The following is a 17,945-nucleotide window of genomic DNA, read 5'->3' on the forward strand; positions in this document are numbered from 1 at the left end:
GCGCTCTCTCTCTCTCTCTCGTTCGCGCTCTCTCTCTCTCTCTCGTTCGCGCTCTCTCTCTCTCTCGTTCGCGCTCTCTCTCTCGTTCGCGCTCTCTCTCTCGTTCGCGCTCACTCTCTCTCGTTCGCGCTCTCTCTCTCTCTCTCGTTCGCGCTCTCTCTCTCGTTCGCGCTCACTCTCTCTCGTTCGCGCTCTCTCTCTCGTTCGCGCTCACTCTCTCTCGTTCGCGCTCTCTCTCTCGTTCGCGCTCACTCTCTCTCGTTCGCGCTCACTCTCTCTCGTTCGCGCTCACTCTCTCGTTCGCGCTCTCTCTCTCGTTCGCGCTCACTCTCTCTCGTTCGCGCTCTCTCTCTCGTTCGCGCTCTCTCTCTCGTTCGCGCTCTCTCTCTCGTTCGCGCTCACTCTCTCGTTCGCGCTCTCTCTCTCGTTCGCGCTCACTCTCTCGTTCGCGCTCACTCTCTCGTTCGCGCTCACTCTCTCGTTCGCGCTCTCTCTCTCTCTCTCTCTCGTTCGCGCTCACTCTCTCTCTCTCTCGTTCGCGCTCACTCTCTCTCTCTCTCGTTCGCGCTCACTCTCTCTCTCTCTCGTTCGCGCTCTCTCTCTCTCTCTCTCTCGTTCGCGCTCTCTCTCTCTCGTTCGCGCTCTCTCTCTCTCGTTCGCGCTCTCTCTCTCTCGTTCGCGCTCTCTCTCTCTCGTTCGCGCTCTCTCTCTCGTTCGCGCTCTCTCTCTCGTTCGCGCTCTCTCTCTCGTTCGCGCTCTCTCTCTCTCTCGTTCGCGCTCACTCTCTCTCTCTCGTTCGCGCTCACTCTCTCTCTCTCGTTCGCGCTCACTCTCTCTCTCTTGTTCGCGCTCACTCTCTCTCTCTTGTTCGCGCTCACTCTCTCTTGTTCGCGCTCACTCTCTCTTGTTCGCGCTCACTCTCTCGTTCGCGCTCTCTCTCTCGTTCGCGCTCTCTCTCTCGTTCGCGCTCTCTCTCTCGTTCGCGCTCTCTCTCTCGTTCGCGCTCTCTCTCTCGTTCGCGCTCTCTCTCTCGTTCGCGCTCACTCTCTCGTTCGCGCTCACTCTCTCTCTCTCTCGTTCGCGCTCTCTCTCTCTCTCGTTCGCGCTCTCTCTCTCTCTCGTTCGCGCTCTCTCTCTCGTTCGCGCTCTCTCTCTCGTTCGCGCTCACTCTCTCGTTCGCGCTCTCTCTCTCGTTCGCGCTCACTCTCTCGTTCGCGCTCTCTCTCTCGTTCGCGCTCACTCTCTCGTTCGCGCTCTCTCTCTCGTTCGCGCTCACTCTCTCGTTCGCGCTCACTCTCTCGTTCGCGCTCACTCTCTCGTTCGCGCGCTCTCTCTCGTTCGCGCGCTCTCTCTCGTTCGCGCTCACTCTCTCGTTCGCGCGCTCTCTCTCGTTCGCGCTCACTCTCTCGTTCGCGCGCTCTCTCTCGTTCGCGCGCTCTCTCTCGTTCGCGCTCACTCTCTCGTTCGCGCTCACTCTCTCGTTCGCGCTCACTCTCTCGTTCGCGCGCTCTCTCTCGTTCGCGCGCTCTCTCTCGTTCGCGCTCGCTCTCTCGTTCGCGCGCTCTCTCTCTCGCGCTCACTCTCACGTTCGTGCGCTCTCTCTCTCGCGCTCTCTCTCACGTTCGCGCGCTCTCTCTCTCGTTCGCGCGCTCTCTCTCTCGTTCGCGCGCTCTCTCTCACGTTCGCGCGCTCTCTCTCTCGTTCGCGCGCTCTCTCTCACGTTCGCGCTCTCTCTCACGTTCGCGCTCTCTCTCACGTTCGCGCCCTCTCTCTCGTTCGCGCCCTCTCTCTCGTTCGCGCCCTCTCTCTCGTTCGCGCTCTCTCTCACGTTCGCGCGCTCTCTCTCGCGCTCACTCTCACGTTCGCGCGCTCTCTCTCTCGCGCTCTCTCTCTCGTTCGCGCGCTCTCTCTCTCGTTCGCGCTCTCTCTCACATTCGCGCTCTCTCTCACGTTTGCGCTCTCTCTCACGTTCGCGCTCTCTCTCACGTTCGCGCGCTCTCTCTCGCGCTCTCTCTCACGTTCGCGCGCTCTCTCTCTCGCGCTCTCTCTCTCGTTCGTGCGCTCTCTCTCTCGTTCGCGCTCTCTCTCTCGTTCGCGCTCTCTCTCTCTCGTTCGCGCGCTCTCTCTCTCGTTCGCGCGCTCTCTCTCTCGTTCGCGCGCTCTCTCTCACGTTCGCGCTCTCTCTCACGTTCGCGCTCTCTCTCACGTTCGCGCTCTCTCTCACGTTCGCGCGCTCTCTCTCACGTTCGCGCGCTCTCTCTCACGTTCGCGCGCTCTCTCACGTTCGCGCGCTCTCTCACGTTCGCGCGCTCTCTCTCGTTCGCGCGCTCTCTCTCGCGCTCACTCTCACGTTCGCGCGCTCTCTCTCACGTTCGCGCGCTCTCTCTCACGTTCGCGCGCTCTCTCTCTCGTTCGCGCTCTCTCTCTCGTTCGCGCTCTCTCTCTCGTTCGAGCGCTCTCTCTCTCGTTCGCGCGCTCTCTCACGTTCGTGCGCTCTCTCTCTCATTCGTGCTCTCTCTCTCGTTCGCGCTCTCTCTCTCGTTCGCGCTCTCTCTCACGTTCGTGCGCTCTCTCTCACGTTCGCGCTCTCTCTCACGTTCGCGCGCTCTCTCACGTTCGCGCGCTCTCTCGTTCGCGCGCTCTCTCGTTCGCGCGCTCTCTCGTTCGCGCGCTCTCTCTCTCGCGCTCTCTCTCTCTCGTTCGCGCTCTCTCTCTCTCGTTCGCGCTCTCTCTCTCTCGTTCGCGCGCTCTCTCTCTCGTTCGCGCGCTCTCTCTCTCGTTCGCGCTCTCTCTCTCTCGTTCGCGCTCTCTCTCTCTCTCGTTCGCGCTCTCTCTCTCTCTCTCGTTCGCGCTCTCTCTCTCTCTCTCTCGTTCGCGCTCTCTCTCTCTCTCTCTCGTTCGCGCTCTCTCTCTCTCTCTCGTTCGCGCTCTCTCTCTCTCTCTCGTTCGCGCTCTCTCTCTCTCTCTCGTTCGCGCTCTCTCTCTCTCTCTCGTTCGCGCTCTCTCTCTCTCTCTCGTTCGCGCTCTCTCTCTCTCTCTCGTTCGCGCTCTCTCTCTCTCTCTCGTTCGCGCTCTCTCTCTCGTTCGCGCTCTCTCTCTCGTTCGCGCTCACTCTCTCTCGTTCGCGCTCTCTCTCTCTCTCTCTCGTTCGCGCTCTCTCTCTCTCTCTCGTTCGCGCTCTCTCTCTCTCTCTCGTTCGCGCTCTCTCTCTCGTTCGCGCTCACTCTCTCTCGTTCGCGCTCACTCTCTCTCGTTCGCGCTCTCTCTCTCGTTCGCGCTCACTCTCTCTCGTTCGCGCTCTCTCTCGTTCGCGCTCACTCTCTCTCGTTCGCGCTCACTCTCTCTCGTTCGCGCTCACTCTCTCGTTCGCGCTCTCTCTCTCGTTCGCGCTCTCTCTCTCGTTCGCGCTCACTCTCTCTCGTTCGCGCTCACTCTCTCTCGTTCGCGCTCTCTCTCTCGTTCGCGCTCTCTCTCTCGTTCGCGCTCTCTCTCTCGTTCGCGCTCTCTCTCTCGTTCGCGCTCTCTCTCTCGTTCGCGCTCTCTCTCTCGTTCGCGCTCACTCTCTCTCTCTCTCGTTCGCGCTCTCTCTCTCTCTCTCTCTCGTTCGCGCTCTCTCTCTCTCTCTCTCTCGTTCGCGCTCTCTCTCTCTCGTTCGCGCTCTCTCTCTCTCGTTCGCGCTCTCTCTCTCTCTCTCTCGTTCGCGCTCACTCTCTCTCGTTCGCGCTCACTCTCTCTCGTTCGCGCTCACTCTCTCGTTCGCGCTCACTCTCTCGTTCGCGCTCTCTCTCTCGTTCGCGCTCTCTCTCTCGTTCGCGCTCTCTCTCTCGTTCGCGCTCTCTCTCTCGTTCGCGCTCACTCTCTCTCGTTCGCGCTCTCTCTCTCGTTCGCGCTCTCTCTCTCGTTCGCGCTCTCTCTCTCGTTCGCGCTCTCTCTCTCGTTCGCGCTCACTCTCTCTCTCTCTCGTTCGCGCTCACTCTCTCTCTCTCTCGTTCGCGCTCTCTCTCTCTCTCTCTCTCGTTCGCGCTCTCTCTCTCTCGTTCGCGCTCTCTCTCTCTCGTTCGCGCTCTCTCTCTCTCGTTCGCGCTCTCTCTCTCTCTCTCTCTCGTTCGCGCTCTCTCTCTCGTTCGCGCTCTCTCTCTCTCTCGTTCGCGCTCACTCTCTCTCTCTCGTTCGCGCTCACTCTCTCTCTTGTTCGCGCTCACTCTCTCTCTCTTGTTCGCGCTCACTCTCTCTCTCTTGTTCGCGCTCACTCTCTCTTGTTCGCGCTCTCTCTCTTGTTCGCGCTCTCTCTCTCTCGTTCGCGCTCTCTCTCTCGTTCGCGCTCTCTCTCTCGTTCGCGCTCTCTCTCTCGTTCGCGCTCTCTCTCTCGTTCGCGCTCTCTCTCTCGTTCGCGCTCTCTCTCTCGTTCGCGCTCTCTCTCTCGTTCGCGCTCACTCTCTCGTTCGCGCTCTCTCTCTCTCGTTCGCGCTCACTCTCTCTCTCTCTCGTTCGCGCTCACTCTCTCTCTCTCTCGTTCGCGCTCACTCTCTCTCTCTCTCGTTCGCGCTCACTCTCTCTCTCGTTCGCGCTCTCTCTCTCTCTCGTTCGCGCTCTCTCTCTCTCGTTCGCGCTCTCTCTCTCTCTCGTTCGCGCTCTCTCTCTCGTTCGCGCTCTCTCTCTCTCTCGTTCGCGCTCTCTCTCTCTCGTTCGCGCTCTCTCTCTCTCTCGTTCGCGCTCTCTCTCTCGTTCGCGCTCTCTCTCTCGTTCGCGCTCTCTCTCTCGTTCGCGCTCTCTCTCTCGTTCGCGCTCACTCTCTCGTTCGCGCTCTCTCTCTCGTTCGCGCTCTCTCTCTCGTTCGCGCTCACTCTCTCGTTCGCGCTCACTCTCTCGTTCGCGCTCTCTCTCTCGTTCGCGCTCACTCTCTCGTTCGCGCTCACTCTCTCGTTCGCGCTCTCTCTCTCGTTCGCGCTCACTCTCTCGTTCGCGCTCTCTCTCTCTCTCTCTCTCGTTCGCGCTCTCTCTCTCGTTCGCGCTCTCTCTCTCTCTCGTTCGCGCTCACTCTCTCTCTCGTTCGCTCTCACTCTCTCTCTTGTTCGCGCTCACTCTCTCTCTCTTGTTCGCGCTCACTCTCTCTCTCTTGTTCGCGCTCACTCTCTCTCGTTCGCGCTCTCTCTCTCGTTCGCGCTCTCTCTCTCGTTCGCGCTCTCTCTCTCGTTCGCGCTCTCTCTCTCGTTCGCGCTCTCTCTCTCGTTCGCGCTCACTCTCTCGTTCGCGCTCTCTCTCTCGTTCGCGCTCTCTCTCTCTCTCTCTCGTTCGCGCTCACTCTCTCTCTCTCTCGTTCGCGCTCACTCTCTCTCTCTCTCGTTCGCGCTCACTCTCTCTCTCTCTCGTTCGCGCTCACTCTCTCTCTCGTTCGCGCTCTCTCTCTCTCTCGTTCGCGCTCTCTCTCTCGTTCGCGCTCTCTCTCTCTCTCGTTCGCGCTCTCTCTCTCTCTCGTTCGCGCTCTCTCTCTCGTTCGCGCTCTCTCTCTCGTTCGCGCTCTCTCTCTCGTTCGCGCTCTCTCTCTCGTTCGCGCTCTCTCTCTCGTTCGCGCTCTCTCTCTCGTTCGCGCTCACTCTCTCGTTCGCGCTCTCTCTCTCGTTCGCGCTCTCTCTCTCGTTCGCGCTCACTCTCTCGTTCGCGCTCACTCTCTCGTTCGCGCTCACTCTCTCGTTCGCGCTCACTCTCTCGTTCGCGCTCTCTCTCTCGTTCGCGCTCACTCTCTCGTTCGCGCTCACTCTCTCGTTCGCGCTCACTCTCTCGTTCGCGCTCACTCTCTCGTTCGCGCTCACTCTCTCGTTCGCGCTCACTCTCCCGTTCGCGCTCTCACTCTCTCGTTCGCGCTCTCACTCTCTCGTTCGCGCTCTCACTCTCTCGTTCGCGCTCTCACTCTCTCTCTCTCGTTCGCGCTCTCACTCTCTCTCGTTCGCGCTCTCACTCTCTCTCTCTCGTTCGCGCTCTCACTCTCTCTCCCTCGTTCGCGCGCTCTCTCCCTCGTTCGCGCGCTCTCTCCCTCGTTCGCGCGCTCTCTCCCTCGTTCGCGCGCTCTCTCCCTCGTTCGCGCGCTCTCTCCCTCGTTCGCGCGCTCTCTCTCGTTCGCTTGCGCTCGCTTGTTTGCGCTCTCGTTCGTTCCCGCTCTCTTTCTCTCTCTCGTTCGCTATCTGTCACTCCTCTTTCTCCCTTCCCTCCACCCCTCTCTTGTTCCTTTCTTGCTAGTTCCTCATGCTTGCTACTCTCACTCTTTCTCTCACTTCCCCCCACCCCTGTTTCTCTTGCCGTTCACTCTTTTAAATTATTTTTAATTAAACTGATGTGAAGTGTGTTAGTTTCCTCTCATGTTGCTTCCTACCTTGACATGGCTTATCAACTCTCTAAAGCTACTTCAGCATTTGGAGAAAGTGCCTTTTCTGCTGATGGAGGCAGAGAGGAGAGCTGAGCTGATAATGGGGCATTTTCATGTCCTTTTGGAAGAGAAGGGGATGCTTCTGATTTCATGATCAAGGCAGAGGCAGGGAGAGAAGTGGCTAAGATAAAGAGAACGTACTTAACATCCCAAGATAATAAAATGTGAGGCTGGATGAACACAGCAGGCCAAGCAGCATCTCAGGAGCACAAAAGCTGACGTTTCGGGCCTCGACCCTTCATCAGAGAGGGGGATGGGGGGAGGGAACTGGAATAAATAGGGAGAGAGGGGGAGGCGGACCGAAGATGGAGAGTAAAGAAGATAGGTGGAGAGGGTGTAGGTGGGGAGGTAGGGAGGGGATAGGTCAGTCCAGGGAAGACGGACAGGTCAAGGAGGTGGGATGAGGTTAGTAGGTAGCTGGGGGTGCGGCTTGGGGTGGGAGGAAGGGATGGGTGAGAGGAAGAACCGGTTAGGGAGGCAGAGACAGGTTGGACTGGTTTTGGGATGCAGTGGGTGGGGGGGAAGAGCTGGGCTGGTTGTGTGGTGCAGTGGGGGGAGGGGATGAACTGGGCTGGTTTAGGGATGCAGTGGGGGAAGGGGAGATTTTGAAACTGGTGAAGTCCACATTGATACCATATGGCTGCAGGGTTCCCAGGCGGAATATGAGTTGCTGTTCCTGCAACCTTCGGGTGGCATCATTGTGGCAGTGCAGGAGGCCCATGATGGACATGTCATCAAGAGAATGGGAGGGGGAGTGGAAATGGTTTGCGACTGGGAGGTGCAGTTGTGTATTGCGAACTGAGCGGAGGTGTTCTGCAAAGCGGTCCCCAAGCCTCCGCTTGGTTTCCCCAATGTAGAGAAAGCCGCACCGGGTACAGTGGATGCAGTATACCACATTGGCAGATGTGCAGGTGAACCTCTGCTTAATGTGGAATGTGGAATTCCACACAACCAGCCCAGCTCTTCCCCCCCACCCACTGCATCCCAAAACCAGTCCAACCTGTCTCTGCCTCCCTAACCGGTTCTTCCTCTCACCCATCCCTTCCTCCCACCCCAAGCCGCACCCCCAGCTACCTACTAACCTCATCCCACCTCCTTGACCTGTCCGTCTTCCCTGGACTGACCTATCCCCTCCCTACCTCCCCACCTACACCCTCTCCACCTATCTTCTTTACTCTCCATCTTCGGTCCGCCTCCCCCTCTCTCCCTATTTATTCCAGTTCCCTCCCCCCATCCCCCTCTCTGATGAAGGGTCTAGGCCCGAAACGTCAGCTTTTGTGCTCCTGAGATGCTGCTTGGCCTGCTGTGTTCATCCAGCCTCACATTTTATTATCTTGGAATCTCCAGCGTCTGCAGTTCCCATTCTCTCTGGTACTTAACATCCCAGCTGGGTTCCACACAGAAGAAGCACCTGTCAGGTGGGATACACCCTAGATTGCTGAGGCAAGATAGAGTGTAAATTGAACTTCTCCAGCCTTTTCTGTTCCTGTTTCAGACCTGCTTTCACAGTCCTGTCAATTTATCATAGTGGATATTGCAGAGACTCTGGTCATAGTTGATCAATCCTCTTTGGATCAGGGCACAGAGGTCAAAATATTTGTACCCCTGTTCAAGAAGGGGGGGGGGGGGGGGCGGGTTTAACTTTACTATTGCAGGCCACCCAATCTGGTGCCAGTGCTGGGGAGAAGATGCCAGAGAGAAAGCAAATTGGCACTTGGAAAATATTCTGATTTAAAATAAAATTTGGCGCACATTTGTTTAAAGGAAAGTAATGCTTGGTCAACATGATTGAGTTCTTTGAAGTAGGTTGGGGAGGGGCATTTCGAGTGCGGTTGATGCTACATATATGGACTTTGGGTTGGTTTTTCATTATGAAGCACATGATATGTTTGTACTAAAGTGGAGACCAGTGGTGTCGAAGGAACAGTGGTGTGGCAGACAATGAATTTGCTATGGTACAGAAAGTGGGCAGTAATGGTAAGCAGTTCTCCCTCTGTGCTAGGGAGGAAGTACAGGAATGCAATAAATAATGAATATTATCCTAAAAAGCCACAGGAGCATTAGGCAGACTGGTAAAATGGGCAGAATAGTCAATGAGGTTTAATGCAGCGAAATGTTAAGTTGATGCTGAATGAGGAGAGACCAAATAAACGACACAGCATGAATCTTAAAAGGGAGGAGGGAGGAAGGGAAAAAGAGATTTCAGGGTATCATGGCTCATCCTCATTTTGTTTTTCTCTCCTTTCCTTCTCTCCCGTTTGCTCTCTTCCTCCCCTCCATTCCTCCCCCTTCAGACTCTCCATTCGTTCCTCCCCCTTCAGGCCCATCCGTTCCTCCCCCTTCACCCACCCCCTTCCCTCATCCCCCTTTCACACCTTCATACTCCAAAGCAGTGCACTCCAGCCCCTAACCACTCGCTGTGTGCACAAGTTTCTCCAAATATAAATTTTTAGCTCCTTTGACCAATTATTTCCACTCACTTTGTCCTCGTGATTTTGAATTCATTGATCCGATCTCCTCATGGCCTTCTCTTCTCCAGATAGTTCCAACTTGTCTATTTATTTTTGTAAGAAGGAAGTGTGGTGGAATGATGACTTTTGCAAGTGAAGATAGTGAGAAGCAAAGTATAGAAATGGAGATTTACCGGAACAGGAATGAAATAGTGGCTTCAGTTATGCGAAGGAAATGGCTAAGGGAACGTTTAACTGAGAAATTCAAAGCTTCGAAGGGAGTTTGATCGAAAAAATGAGGGAGACCATTCCCATTCGCAGGCTGGTCAGGTACCAGAGGGACAAAGATTGAAGAGAATTGGCAAAAGCACTAGAGGGAGGGGGGAGATGAGAGCTAGTATTCAATATGGTGAGTTGTTGTGGTCTGGAGTCTGCTGCCTGAAAGGACAATGGAAGCAGATTCAACAGGAAATTTCAAAAGAGGGAATCGCAGAAATACCCATAGGGGAAAGGTTTGCAGAGCCACGAGAGGGAAAGAAAAGGGTCTGGGAGGAGAACTAATTAGAGAACTGATTAACTGTTTCAAGCAATGGGAGAATGGCCTCCTGCACTGTAGCTGAAATTCCAGTATGAAATGTCCCCTGTGTTCAGTACAGAGAGCGGTGTGTCAGCGTGACTCATCTGGAAGGAACCAGAATCCATTCAATTCAGCTACTTGAGCAATAGGGAATCAACTCAGTTAAAATCCTAGCTGGCTGCAAATTGATTTCCGACCATCTTTTGCTGCTTTGTCTTACTCTCATTTTGCAATTCACTTTACGAACAAACAAGTCTTCCCTCCTGAATTGAGTTAATCATTTAACCCTGCTGTTTGGGTTTGCAGGAGCTGGGGATGATGGAGCCACTAGAGAGGGAGGAGCTCCAGGCGGCTGTTGATGCAGCTAACGAAAACTCCAACATACATCTATGCAGTAAGTAGGAGCTGTTGGTGTTTCTGTTTCAACTGCGACTGACCGGGTAGTGGTGTGAATCAATAATGTGGCCATTCTCCATGTTGGCCGTGGCTGTGTTGAGAATGCACTCCACTCTTAAGCCACAAAATGTTGGACTCGTGTCGCATGGCAGAGGCTTGGTCACATCAGTTCAGGGTCATGCTCCAGAACGGTACTGAGAGTGCTCCCAGTGCATTATGGCGCTGCCAGTTGGTGCCATCTTTTCGGATGAGACCTTAAACTGAGGCCCTTCCGACAGCCCTGTCTGGCCCCTCGGCTGAATTTGAAAAGGCTCTCTTGAAGGAGACAAGAAGCAGATCCTCCCTGTTGTCCTGAATGAATATTTAACCCTCAACGAATGCATTAAACTCAGACCTTGTATGGTATTTATGTGATCTTGCTGTGCATAGATTGGGTTGCTTCCTTTGCAAATTTGCAGCAGGCGATACTTCCAAAGGAAACACTGTCAATTGTGAAGCGCTTTGGGACGATCTGAGTTGTTTATAAATGCAAAGAGTTTATTTCAATCTGTATTGATTCATGTTTAGCAGGCCCTGACATGAGGTGCAGAGGACCCTTCACCACAACTCCCCTCTCCCCCCCCATTCCTCTTCCATTGTAGAGAGCTTTAAGAACCAAAAACTCACCCGTTTTTCCCAAGCGCGTCCAATCACTACACAACCTGTCCCAAATGACACATAGATTTGATCCCGAAATGTTACTTGCTGAAAGGAATCAATCTAATTTGCATTTCAATCAATACTAACTGCTTCCACCCGGTTTCTCAGGAGCCTGTTCCATTGATTTCTGTTTCAATCATCGTGGTATTGTTTCTGTGGGTCAACTTTTGCATTTATTCCTCTACTTAAGTGCAGGCCAATTCCCTTGATTCTTACTGTGGGCGATGTTGGCAAAGGAGGACAAGACTTGCATTTATTCAGCCCCTTTCTTGTTCTTGAGACACCTCTGTGAACTTCTACAGACAAATTAAATATTTTTGGAGTGGTGCTATTGTTGGAACATGGGATATGCTGCAACCAGTTTTGAAGTAACCAGCTCCCATGATCAGAAATGCAATTATGATTAGATAGTCTGTCTTTAGGCAGCATTGAGAGATGAGACATTGGGAGAACTGCTCTGCTTCTCTTCCAGTATTGCCTGTTCCATCTGTTAGTGTACCAGAGGGGCCAGGTGGCATTTCAGGTTAACATCTCATCTGATTGAGTGCAGCTTATCTATGGTGTGCTGGCATCTGCTGTTCCCAATACTGTGCAAAATACCAGTGAATTCTCTTTGAAGGAAATGTCTGGGTTTCTTGCCCATTGTGAAACCAGAGGGTTCTATTTAAAAAAAAAACTTGCTCAGTTTGCCGTGTGAACAGCTGGCTCATGGACCAGGGAAATCTGTTTTTCTTTGTAACCTGCCCTGTGCTGATTAGGGTGAACTTGGCTGCTGCCAGGCCAGGAATACTGCACTGTAGCTCAGCACCCCCTGCATGATAGAGCAATGTAAAGATCAGGGTTCCTCCTCTTGCTATTTGCCACCTGGAAGTTATTCTAAGGATGGCTCCGTCTTGTGTAAACTTGTGTTTTTTCACAAAAACTTGCATCCCATGGTGATTGGAGCTGTCATAAAGAATAGAAATCCCTCTACTGTTTATTTACCATTTCTCTCCCTGACTTCATACTTGGCTGAAACCCATTTACAGCATGTCCTTCCCCACCCTGATTTATTTTTGAACTGTATAACCTGTCTGTGCGCAGTGATGCAGGCTGTGTCACGGATTAACGTAGCCGTGCGTAAGGGGGTCCCTGATGAGACGCTGAAGGAACTGATGAACTCGAACGCCAAGCTCCCAGATGTCTACCTCTTTGCTGCTGGACTTTACCAGAGGGAGCTAACCGTCCTGCAGCAGCAGAAACCACAGGTGAGTGACCACAGTCCTCAGTCGCCGCTTCCCAATTGTCATCGGACTGGGTTGAAGAGACATTAGTGAGTGCCGACGCCTGCTTCCCGTTCGTAAAATTTCTCTGCAATGTTTCACTCCTTCCAGCTCTCGCTTTCTCGGGAGTACGAGCACAAGATATTAAGTACTAAACTTTTACAAATTGCTGGTTTGATCTCATTCTGAGAAAAGAGCCTAGTTCTGGGCAAGGAAGGATCTGAAAACTCTAAGAAGGTGTGGAGGGAGACTTACCAGAATGCGACCAGTGATGAGGGACTTCACTATATGTGGGGAGAGAGTAAAGAGGCTGGGATTGTCCTCAGAGCAGAGAAGGATAAGGGCGGGGGATAGATTGTGTAAAGGAATTATGACTGTACACAATCAGATTCTCTATATATACCCTGTGAATTACCGCAATCCATACCATGCTGCCTGAAAAGGTGGTTGAAGTAGGTCAAATAGTAACTTTGAAAAGGGAAAGGCATTTTCAAGCCTTTTGGAGAGGCAAAAGAAGAGGTTAATTGGGTAGTTTGTTGAAAGGGCTGGTACAGGCATTACAGGACAAATGGCATCCATTGCAGGATGGTTTTGTGATTAATATTCTCTGCCTACTTTGATCAGGGCGAGTTGACCCAAGAGGAGCTGTACATTGCTGTGGAGATGCTCTCAGCCGTGGCACTGATCAATCGTGCCCTGGAAGCTGGTGATTTCGGTGCATTCTGGAAGCACCTGATCAGTGCGGCCACAGGCCTGAATGAAATACAGGATTGTTGTGCCCAACGGTAAGCCAAACAGCCACCCACTGCAGTGCATGTACATCCAAAGGCTGAACAGCCGGATCATTTCTGTTGTCAGGGGAAGTCTTGAGGGACTCTTGATAGCTGACATTAAAAGAAGACAGAGGGTAGGCACAGCTAAGACATTTCCACTAATATGATCTTCTATATGATCGCCACCTAATATCACAGTTGGGAATTCAGAAAGAATGTGTTTACTGAGGGAGTGGGGAGACTGTGGAGATTGCTTCTGATTGTCAAGGTAAATAACAGGGATGCATTGGAGGTGGAAGCTGGATAAACGTAAGGGAGAAAGAATAGGGTGATGGTGAAGTGTGAAGAATGTATTTTTTAATTCATTCATGGGATGAGGGCGCCACTGACCAGGCAGCATTTGTTGCCTATCTCATTGCTGTGGGTCTGGAGTCACATGTAGGCCAGACCAGATAAGGATGACAGTTTCCTTTTCTAAAGGACATTAGTGAACCGGATGGGTTTTTCCGACAATCTGCAATGAAATCATGGTCATCGTTGCATGTTTAATTCCAGATATTTACTGAATTCAAATTCCACCATCTGCCATGGCAGGATTTGAACCAGAGTCTCTGGATTAATAGAGATAACAAGGTGTAGAGCTGGATGAACACAGCAGGCCAAACAGCATCAAAGGAGCAGGAAGGCTGATGTTTTGGGCCTAGACCCGAGAGAAAAAGAAATGAAAAAGCTTGAATTGGAAGAAAACAAGAACTTAAAAACTGTTAAAAGGAGCCAAGTTGAAATATTTCTGAAGAGGGGTCTAGGCCAGAAATGTCAGCCTTCCTGCTCCTCTGCTGCTTGGCCTGCTGTGTTCATCCAGCTCTACACCTAGTTGTCTCAGATTCTGCAGTTCCTACTATCTCTCTAGATTAATAGTTCAGTCATAATACCATTGGGGCATTGCCTCCCCAAGGAGGAGGCTCAAATGAAACAGAAATATTGGGGTAACAGTGGGGTCAAATGGCCTGTGCTTTTGATTGCAATGGGCATTATTGTACGTAAATCCTTGGCTTGTTTTCTCCCTTCTTGATGGGGGTACCTACCAACCTTTAGTAGTTAAGCCAAGGTGAGTGACTGTAGGTGTCTCACCATTGGATCACAGTCTCTCTTTGACTCTCAGACAGAGGTCAGTGTGCTATGAAAAGTGAGAATTTGGCTTCCAGCATAGATCCTCCCCAGAGATGCTGAGGCTTGTCATTGTTTTTCTGCTTTCAACTAGTCATTTGGTAATGAATGGGGAATGATATGTGACCAGCAGGTTCTGGATATCATTGAGAGTTAGGGGAGGTGGGAGGAAGCAAGTGTGATGGACCAATCTGTGGGTGTCCACCTCCCAAGTAGGTTCCCCGGATGCAAGCTAGTTTTGGATTTTTGATGTTTCAATGGCATCTCGTTGACAGGTACTTTGCTGAGCTGATGATGCTCAAGCAACAAGCCCAAAGAACTGGGGTGGCGATGCTGTCCTGGAACGACCTGCAAATGTGTTTGCATGATGTGAACTTCGCTGTTGAAAAGGAGAATGACAGTGAGTGCTGACTTCCACTTTGTGCATTACTTTATACACAGTGAAGCCCTGCCAGTGTGGGACACAGCTCTGTTTCTGATAAATGCACTTGGAGAATCAGAGGAGAGAATTAACTTTGAGTACTTCCCTGGACCCCTTCTGAAAGTTTTCTTCATGTATATGAAATGCAACGGCACAGAAAATGGATTATGCAGTCCAAGGGATCTACATTCGTTATGAGGCCCTTCCCTTTGCTTTGTAAGATTATGTGTATTAGGAGCGTGAGTAGGCCATTCAGCCATTGTGCCTGTCCTGCCATTTGGTAAGATTGTGACTGATCTGTTTCTTGGCCTTGTGTCCCTTTTTCTGTTTGCAGCCACCAGCCCCCCAAGGATCTTTTACTCCGTTGTTCAACAAAAGTATGTCAACACTGAATACGTTAAATGACCCAATCTCCACCACTGTCTCGGAAAGAGAAATCCAAGCACTAGTATGTCCTTCCCATTCAACATATCCTCTGTTCCTCATGAGGTTGCTGAGCTTCTTGAAATCATGCCCCTTTCTGTTACGTTTGTTCACATGATACAGGAGTGGCTGGGTGTCTGTTCCTAACAGGGAGTAGGTGATGTTAAGCTGCTGCATTGAACCTTGACGTAGGAACACCCAGAGTGCCATGAGGGCGGGAGAGCACAATTTTGACCCAGTGATGCTGAAGGAATGACCGATTATAATTTGGAGTCTGGATTGCACGTGTCTCGGAGGGGATCTTTCGACTGGTGTTTCCAAATGTGAGCTGACTTTGCTCACACCTCATGTGACTGCCTCAGAGCTCAAGACCACGCAACTTGCGTGCAGGACCTCATTTAGGGCTTGCAAACCCCAGTTTGGGAAGCCCTGCCTTCACACATTTATCTGCGACTGCCTTAAACAGATGAGCCCAACATTCCTGTGATCAAGAGTGTGTAGTCCTCATTGTCTTTGAAAGGCAAAACACTGTAGATTCTGGCAATCTGCAACAAAAGCACAGAACACTGGAGAACCTCAGCAGATGTGGAAGTGTCTGTCAAGAGAGAAACAGTTAATGTTTCAACTCCAGTGTGATATCTCTTCAAAACTGAAATTTGGTTGGTTGAAAGGCCTTGCATAATACAATAGATATAGGAGCATAAATAGACTATTTGGCCAATTGAGTCTGTGCCATTGTTCAGTCAAGGCTGATAAATTTCTCAACCCCACTTTCCTGCCTTTTCCCTGTAACCCTTGATCTCCTTACTAATCAAGACCTATTTATCTCTGTTTTAAATATACTCATTGACTTGGTCTCCATAGCCTTCTGCGACAGTGAGTTTCACAGATTCATCACCCTGGCTGAAGAAGTTCTTCCTCATCTCAGTTCTAATGGGTTGTCCCTTCGCTCTGAGGCTCTACCCTTGCGTCATTGTTTCCACTAGAAGGAGAGGTATCTTCTCCACATTCACTCTACTTATGCCTCTCCGTATTCTGTAAGTTCAATCAGGTGTTCCTTCATCCTTCTAAACTCCATTCAGTACAGACTCAGAATCCTTTACCTTATATGACAAGCCCTTCATCCCCAGGACCATTCTTGTAAATCTCCTCTGGAACCCCTCCAATCCCAGCGTATCTTTCCTTAGATAGGTGTAAAACTGCTCACTGTATTCCAAATGCATCTGACCAGCACTTTTATTAACCTCAGCAGTACTTCCATGCTCTTGTTTTCTAGCCCTCTTGAAATAAATGCTAACTTTGCATTTGCCTTCCTAATTGCCATCGGAACCTGGCCATGTTAACCTTGAGAAACCTGAACTAGCACCCCCAAGTATGTTTATGCTTCAATTTCCAAAACCTTACCCTGTTTAGAAAGTAGTTCATCTCTACTCTTTCTACCAAAGTGCATAACCTCACACTTTACCACATTGTATTGCATCTGTCACTTCTTTGTTCGCTCTCTTAGTCTCTCCAAATCCTTCTGCAGCTTCCCAGCTTCCTCAACATTCCCTGCTGCCCCTCCCCATCTTTTGTGTCATCTGCAAACTTAGTGACAATGTTCTCAGTTCCTTCAACCTGATTGTTAGTGCATAACATGATAGGTTGTGAACCCAGCACTGATCCCTGCTTATTCCACCAGTCACTAGCTGCCATCTGAAAAAAGACCCTTGACCCCCACTCTCTGCCTTCTGCCAGTCAGCCAAACCTCTATAATAAGATAAAGTGTGGAGCTGGATGAACACAGCAGGCCGAGCAGCATCTTAGGAGCACAAAAGCAGTGTTCATCCAGCTCCACACTTTGTTATCTTGGATTCTCCAGCATCTGCAGCTCTCATTGTCTCTGAAGCCAAACCCTTATCCCAGCCAGTACCTTGCCCCTAACACCATGGGCTCTTATTGAGCAGCATCCTGTGTGGCACCTTGTCGGAGGCCTTAAGGAGATCCAAATAGATCATGTCCTTTGGATCTCCTTTGTCTAACTTGCTCATTTCCTCATTCAAAGAATTCTAACAAATTGACAGGCATGACTTCCCCTTGATGAAGCCTTGCTGGCTCCGCTGTATTTTACAACGCACTTTCAAGTACTCTACAATCTAATCCTTAATAATGAACTCTAAAATCTTATCACAGACTGAGTTCAGGCTAACTGGCCCTGTCTTCTGATTCCCTCCCTTCTTAAACAGGAATGGTACGTTTGCCATTTTCCAGCCCTCTGGGACCCTCCCTGACACCAGTGACTCCTGAAAGATCACCAGCAATGCCTCCACAACCTCCTTTGCTATCTTCTGGATGATTATCCACCATCAGATGTTTTCAGCTTCTCCAGGACCTTCTCCTTAACGATAGCCACTACACTTACCTCTGCCCCTGACACTCTCGAAGATGTGCTGCTGGTGTCTTCACCAGTGAAGATTGGTGCAAAGTACCTATTCATTTCCTCTGCTGTTTCTTTGTTTCCTATTAATACTTCTCCAGCCTCATTTTCCACTCATTTTCCTTAAATGGAGAGTGCAGAAATGCATGCCAGGAGCAGCACCAGGCTTACCTGAAGATGGGGTATCAACCTGGTGAAGCCACCAAACAGGACTACTTGCATGCCAGACAACGAAAGCAGTAAGCGATAGATAGAGCTAAGCAATCCCACAACCAGTGGATCCGATCTAAGCTCTGCAGTCCTGCCGCATCCAGTCGTGAATGATGACGGACAATTAAACAATTGTCTGGAGGAGGAGGTTTCACAAATATCCTCATCCTCAATGGTGGAAGAGCCCAGCACCTCAGTGCCAAAGGTAAGGCTGAAGCATTTGCAACAGTCTTCAGCCAGAAGTGCCGAGGGGATGATCTATCTCGTCTTGTGGTCCCCAGCATTACAGATACCAGTCCTCAGCCAATTTGATTCACTTGATGTGATATCAAGAAACAGTTGGAGACTCTGGATACTGCAAAGTCTACAAGCCCTGACAACGTTCTGGCAACAGTACTGAAGACTTGTGCTCCAGAACTTGCTGCTCGCCTAGCCCCTGTGCTGTTCCAGTGCAGTTACAACACTGTTATCTACACGGCGATGTGGAAAATTGCCCAAGTATGTCCTGTGCACAAAAAGCAGGACAAATCCAACCTGGCCAATTACTGCCTCATCAATCTCCTCTCGATCATCAGTAAAGTGATGGAAAGTGTCACTAACAGCACTATCAAGCAGCTCCCGCTCAGAAATAACCTGCTTAGTGACACCCAGTTTGGGTTCCACCAGGGCCACTCAGCTCCTGACCTCGTATAGTCTTGGTTCAAACATGGACAAAAGAGCTGAATTTCAG

At 51.3% G+C, this 17,945-nt stretch overlaps 1 protein-coding gene across 2 annotated transcripts in view; it reads left to right on the forward strand.

Annotated features, from left to right (window-relative positions):
- The window catches only part of iqgap3 (IQ motif containing GTPase activating protein 3), a 151,949-nt gene that overhangs the window by 70,820 nt on the left and 63,184 nt on the right, over positions 1-17,945 (forward strand). For both annotated transcript variants that reach the window (XM_048525688.2, XM_048525689.2), the window contains exons 11-14: positions 9,755-9,842; positions 11,627-11,790; positions 12,430-12,590; positions 14,021-14,145. In XM_048525688.2, coding sequence (XP_048381645.1) covers positions 9,755-9,842; positions 11,627-11,790; positions 12,430-12,590; positions 14,021-14,145 — 538 coding nt within the window. The remainder of the gene's footprint in view (positions 1-9,754; positions 9,843-11,626; positions 11,791-12,429; positions 12,591-14,020; positions 14,146-17,945) is intronic.

Source organism: Stegostoma tigrinum, chromosome 47 (assembly GCF_030684315.1).
Source record: "Stegostoma tigrinum isolate sSteTig4 chromosome 47, sSteTig4.hap1, whole genome shotgun sequence".
Lineage (NCBI taxonomy): Eukaryota > Metazoa > Chordata > Chondrichthyes > Orectolobiformes > Stegostomatidae > Stegostoma > Stegostoma tigrinum.